This window comes from Limulus polyphemus, unplaced genomic scaffold (assembly GCF_000517525.1).
Source record: "Limulus polyphemus unplaced genomic scaffold, Limulus_polyphemus-2.1.2 Scaffold1976, whole genome shotgun sequence".
Taxonomy (NCBI): domain Eukaryota; kingdom Metazoa; phylum Arthropoda; class Merostomata; order Xiphosura; family Limulidae; genus Limulus; species Limulus polyphemus.
Window position 1 is genome coordinate 9,890 of NW_013667586.1, and position 6,872 is coordinate 16,761.

General features: G+C 34.4%; 1 protein-coding gene across 1 annotated transcript in view; it reads right to left on the bottom strand.

The window, feature by feature from the left end:
* Positions 1 to 2,372: 2,372 nt before the first annotated feature.
* LOC106465540 (LIM/homeobox protein Lhx3-like) overlaps positions 2,373 to 6,872 on the bottom strand; it is a 78,827-nt gene continuing 74,327 nt past the window's right edge. The window contains exon 6 of the mRNA XM_022393459.1: positions 2,373 to 3,124. Coding sequence (XP_022249167.1) covers positions 2,373 to 3,124 — 752 coding nt within the window. The remainder of the gene's footprint in view (positions 3,125 to 6,872) is intronic.

The following is a 6,872-nucleotide window of genomic DNA, read 5'->3' on the forward strand; positions in this document are numbered from 1 at the left end:
GAAGTAGAGACAACGTAAAAAGTAGAAACAACGTAAGAAGTAGAGGCAATGTAAGAAATAGAGACACCGTAAGAAGTAGAGACACCGTAAGAAGTAGAGACAACGTAAGAAGTAGAGGCAATGTAAGAAGTAAAGACAATGCAGTGAATACATTGTATTCAATTTGTATAGTATTGCGTGAACGACTGTTAGAAATGCAATCCATCGTGTTTCTCACACTTGTCGTGGCACGTCAGAATCACCCTAATTGCTCTATATAAATGGACATTTAATGATTTAAATGTTTGGTTGTATGTTCAAGGATAAACTGTTGCATCCAAACAAAATCATTATTTGTATTTCTGAGTAGAAACGATTACCATGACCAGGTGGTTAGGGCGCTCGACTCGCAATCTGCGGGTCGCGGGTTCGAATTCCCGTCTCACCAAACATGCTCGCCCTTTCAGCCGTGGTGGCTTTATAATGTGACGGTCAACCCCACTATTAGTTGGTAAAATAGTAGCCCAAAAGTTGGCGGTGGGTGGTGATGACTAGCTGCCTTCCCTCTAGTCCTTACACTGCTAAATTAGGGACAGCTGGCACAGATTGCCCTCGTGTAGCTTTGTGCGAAATTCATAACAAATGAAGCAGTTGTCACAGCCCTAATTTTATGAAGTCCTAATATATATTATTAAGTATTCTACATATGTGAAATAGTTTGAAATATTATTTGCACATTTCTAGACTGCTGTTCGCTATGCACAGTTTGTTTCTTTAGAATTTTAGCGCAAAGCTGTACTAGGACTATAAACGCTTAACCATCTCTAATTCTGAGTGGATGAAATGGAGAAAAATAGCTGTTCAACAGCACCCACCGCCAACTCTTCAACTAGTTGTTGTAGACCGTTTTTGTCACCACTTTGTTATGATTGTGCTATTCTCGGTCTTCGCTTTCCTTTCAACTTCATTGAGGCTGTACTTATTTCTATCCGGAATAATTGACTCGTATCAATTTAAACACAACAGGTTTATTTTTATTAATATAATCAATAACTTATAAGAAGTTAGGCTCACTCCGAACACCATTTTGACATATTGTTTCTTCCTAAGAACATTTTCTTCTCCTAATTCGTTGTGTCCAAGTAGTTTGGTCTCGTCAAAAAACTTTTTGCATCGAAAAAAAAAACCACTTCGATTGATTAGCAATCAATAATTGATGTTTAGCCTCAAAATGACGCCATTAAAACAGGCATTCTTAGACACTACAAACACTGAGAAGTAACTATATATTATCTCACTTCCATATGTTGTGGTATACAGATACTGAAATACAACCGAAGTGTCAAAGTATCTGGAAACATTGAAATACTTTCACGTGAATATAGATGACTTGAATTTTCGTACGAGTGAATGTGCCTGTAAATGAATTAGCTGACTGTGTGACTGATCGAAACTAACGATTCATTACAATGAAAATGTTGCCCATGTTTAATCATGTTATACCCATTTTATGTTAAGTATGTTATGTAACTAAGTTTTAATACTGAATCATGCCAAAAGTCTCGCGCGATTGGAAGACCTCAATTTTCAAAAATTATTTATTCTAGCTTTAAAAAGTGAATCAATAAGTCAACAGTATTTAAAATGAAAGTTGTAAAATGTTATGCCCGTGGAAGAATGGAGTTTAATTACCATGTATGTTGAATGTGTATAAATTACTTTTTTTTTGTATTTCACTCTGATCTCCGCTGTATCTGGAATGTATAATGCTCATTATCCAGATTAGGTGAATGTTTTCGTTGAAAATGAACAAAACAGAAATTTTACCTTTTCAAAGTAAATTGTTATTGAGACGTTATTTGTGAAAATGGGTAAAATTAAGGAAGCTGGTAATGAAAGACTAGGAAATATTGTTCACATACGGAACAACTACGACTTGCGTCTTTCCCGTTATGATAATTTCGTTTAATGAGAAAGATTAGAAACTCATTCATTGGTTGTGATTATAAATACTTTCCGCTTGGGGTAAAGTTATAAATATTTAGTAAAATTTATGTTCTAATTTTAAAAGAGAAAGGATTGAAAACTTAATTTAATTGTAAATTTATTATCATATACTGTCGAACGACTACTCAAACCAGAAGAACAGTCTATTTTAGCTTTAGTTATGATACATTTTCTATAAATAAAGTTACTCCTGATTAATGATCATTGTTTCTTTTATACAAATGTTAACATATATTCCATATTCAGTAACAAATAAGTCAAGATTTCTGGTAAAACTTTATTCAAACCTTAATATGATCATTGCAAAGGATTTAAAAAAAAACGTTGACCACTTCTTCTATGATTACAAAGCGGATATTGTAAGATAAAAAAAAATTACCAACATTTTACAGCCGTTCCTCCATTTCGTGAAGCCATAGATCTGGACTAGATTGAGGCTCAAGACAATTTTGCTCAGTGCCCGGACAAGTAGTTTCAGGGGTTAATACCGCAGAAGTTAATACTTGGGGGTAATATTCATGAAGCTTCTGTCCGTCTATCTTCTTCTGAAAATATGGAATCGGTGATTTGACGTAAGCCAGACTTTTCAATACATTTTCGAGCCCATTGTCTGATTGAGCTTCTCCATGACTTGGCTCCCCTGGGACAATATGAGTCTGATCCGTGGCATTACACAACTCCATCTTTCTTGCGTCTGATTGAGCTTCTCCATGACTTGGCTCCCCTGGGACAATATGAGTCTGATCCGTGGCATAACACAACTCCATCTTTCTTGCGTCTGATTGAGCTTCTCCATGACTTGGCTCCCCTGGGACAATATGAGTCTGATCCGTGGCATTACACAACTCCATCTTTCTTGCTTCAGGGGATCTGCTATGACTTACTTCTGTCGATTCGTTAAACGATTTCATAATGGCATGACCCGAACGACTTGCTCCGTGATCTAGCTCGTCGAATATGTTCTCATAGGGGTGAGTTTCACTGTGACTTGATTTTAGTGGTCTACTATAAATTTGACCCATCACGCCTGTTCCGGTGTAAGACTCACATGGACCGGGATTCGAATCTTGCTTCTGGTCAAACAATGGGAAGAAAGATGACTCAAACAGGTCTGTCTTCAAGCTGTCATTTCGATCACCTGGATGATAGAAAGTTAGCATGATTACTTGCTGTGAAAGTAACAACTTATTATTTTTACACAAAGAATACAATTAAAATCAGTAACTGACGACTGGTATATTGAAGGCAAATTAGAAGACTGACATAACAGCGGTTAGGTCTACTTTCAGCATAAATGAACTTTGAACTCTTGGAGTCAGAGAGGGATTGAGAAGTGAGTGCGATATAGATGGTGTCATCGATTGAAAAACAAGTAAAACATGATGATAAAGATGGTGTAATTGATGGGAAAACATGTATAACATAATGATAAAGCTGGTACCATAGATGGGAGAACATGTATAATATGATGATAAAGCTGGTGCCATAGATTAGAAAACATGTATAATATGATGATAAAGATGGTGCCATAGATTGGAAAACATGTATAATATGATGATAAAGCTGGTGCCATAGATTAGAAAACATGTATAATATGATGATAAAGCTGGTGCCATAGATTAGAAAACATGTATAATATGATGATAAAGATGGTGCCATAGATTGGAAAACATGTATAATATGATGATAAAGATGGTGTCATAGATTGGAAAACATGTAAAATATGATGATAAAGATGGTGTCATAGATTGGAAAACATGTATAATACGATTATAAAGATTGTGTCATTGACGGAAAAATATTTATAATATGATTATAAAGATGGTGTCATAGATGGGAAAATATGTATAATATGATGATAAAGATGGTGTAATTGATTGGAAAACATGTATAATATGATGATAAAGATGGTGTCATAGATGGGAAAACGTGTATAATATGATGATAAAGATGGTGTCATCGATGGGAAAACATGATGAAAAAGATGGTGTTATGGTGGGAAAAAATATATAATATAATGATTGAGATGGTGCCATCGATAGGAAAACATATAAAACATGATGAAAAAGACTGTTCAGAAACCCTAACATTCACATTCAATATCTAATACGAATAGTTTTGTTGCATTTCGATGACTAAATAAACGAAATTAAAGCATTTTTATGTGATTTTTACAGAAACGCTATATATATATAAGATTTATGGGTTCTACTTTTGAATCATATTGTAGGATATTATGAAACTTTTATTGAATGATTCTTAAGATATTGTTTCTGTATTTAGGACTTTTTTTAAACATATAGAATGTGGTACAATTTGTAAAATACAATACATTATGCTGTATGAAAATAGAATTAGAACTATCATTACTATTACCATCATTTTTTTTCTCTCTCTTAGCCTTCCGTATCCGTATAGCGAGTAACAATTACGCCAAGCCTTGTGAAAATTGTAATTAGCGAAGTTATATTCCCACGGGACGGCTACATCGCTAGGCGCCATACTTTGTTGCTACACACATTGGGCCTCCTATTGACCACAACACTGCCTGTTTGATAGACAGTTGTTAGGACACTGCTTAGTCGTTGTCTTATTAGATATCTCATTTAAAAAAATAGCTTAATTACAGCAACCCAGACAGAACAATAGGTTCTATACTGTGTCTGGATATGCTGATACATTGTCAACAATGATGACAACTTAGTCACAAATGTAACGAATCTGGTAATTGCTTCTAACGGCCGGGGAAATAATGAGTAAAAAAAAAAAAAAATACTCCACTATTTTCTACCCTCAAATTATTCTAGTTTGCTTAAATCGTTTATGGGTTTGAAACTTAAGAAAATAATGGGGTATAAAACTGGTGAAGCCAACGTGTCGTGCTTCTTCTCTGTGTAGGTTGCTTGCTCAATATTAATCTCAAAATCTAGTCAATCCTCATACCGGCCATTTTATTTATCCCTTTCTCTGCATGTGGGCCTACCATGTGTTAGTAATACCATACAACATTAGTTTGTAGTACTGTAAAGAAGACAGTTGTATTTCTAAAACAAATGTGTTATACTTTAGTTTTATAATATGTAAATAAATAACAACAACATCGTGTATATAAGATAAAACTAGCAAAAGATTATGAAGCTTGTAGAAAATATATGAATTCCCTGGCATGTGTATATACCCTGGGCTTCGTCTATTTATTTATTTTTTTCCCTGGAAACGGTTTATCTTATTGTTAGTTAACCTATGAGAAGTTTCGGGACTTATCGAAAATAAATAAAAAAAACATTAACTGTGTGTAGATAATCACCAGACTTATTTTAAGAGTTTAAATTGCTAATACACTTAATACAGTGCGTTGTAAGGATATAATGTATTCTTGATCATTTTATTCTATATATGAAGTGTGTTAACAATATTTTTTGTTATATATATACACTGCAACTTTAAGTGGTGCAAGATTTCTTATTCAGGTTTTGAAAAATGGAAAATATAAGCACTTTAATGCATTATTCCCTTTCTGTGCAAACAATCCGGATACATATTGATTGTTTTGCTTTAGTTACAATATCTTTAAATAGCTGTAGATTATGAAAACTATAACCTGTAACGTAGAACCAAAGAAACAAAAAATAAAACACAACGCACGGGCAAGTTGCTAGACAACAGGTGGTAAACTGGACGACACAGTTATTAATGTGCAAGCTTAAGATAAAGAGAAAGCATAGTTACAGTGATTTCTTTAAGGAAAATAAATATCATTTAAGTACAAAGCTGTACAATATATTTATCTTCACTGCGCCTACCGTGGGAATTGAACCTCGATTTTATGCGTTATAAGTCCTTAAGTTTACTCCTGAGCCACCAGGAGGCGGAAAAATACGCGTGACTTGGGCATACAGGCCTGTAAGTCAGTTGAAGGAAACTTGTTTAGTTAATAGATTTGTCTGTAACTGCTAAATTAAACCTCCTACTTACCAAACAAATTCGGGGTCAGCGAATAAGGTAACGATGAACAGATTATTAAAAAGCCTGCCTTTATATGACAACTATTCCTGAGAATAAAACACTTCATTACTAATGCCTTTTTCTGAAGGTTGTATCTAATCATAAAATCAACAGAAAACCGAAAGATGATTCAGGACTAATATTTTCATTGTATTTATACAAACTTAAGCCTATAGAACGTGAACATAATAATAATTAATAATATTTGGTTTTCAAACGAATAAGAAATATATATAAAAAAATCCTTATCCAAATTCTAATACGTTTTGACATAAACAAAATCAATGAAAACTACATTTCACTAACTTAATCCAGTTCATACCATAGCGGTTGCTGTCAATCAGTTTGCTAATATAAGCATCATTCCACACAGCTATGGTATTAGGTAAAAAATCATTGTTAGCACTGTATGTGGCAGACATAGTTTGACTGTGATATCATTACGGACTATTCCTTAATTTAACTCAGAGGTTCTTATTAACATTGACTACGTGACTAAAATCTAACGAAGAAAAAAGTTATTTCTTCGGTTGCATATTATAATTGCTGAGAAATATCCAAAGATGCTCTTAGATTGTCTTTTGATTTAGATTTTTTTTCAGGCTTCTGGTATGCGATATACAAAGAGGCCAGAGAGTAATGAAGGGACTTATATTACAATGAATGGTTGTCTTAGAAGGTTTGTTTGTTTTGAAATTTCGCGCAAAGCTACACAAGGGCTATTTGCGCTAGCCGTCCCTAATTTAGCTACTCTTTGGAGTGTAAGACTAGGGGGAAGGCAGCTAGCTGTCACCACCTATCGCCAACTCTTGGGCTACTCTTTTACCAACGAATAGTGGGATTGACCGTCAGATTATAACGCCCCCTCGGCTGAAAGGGCG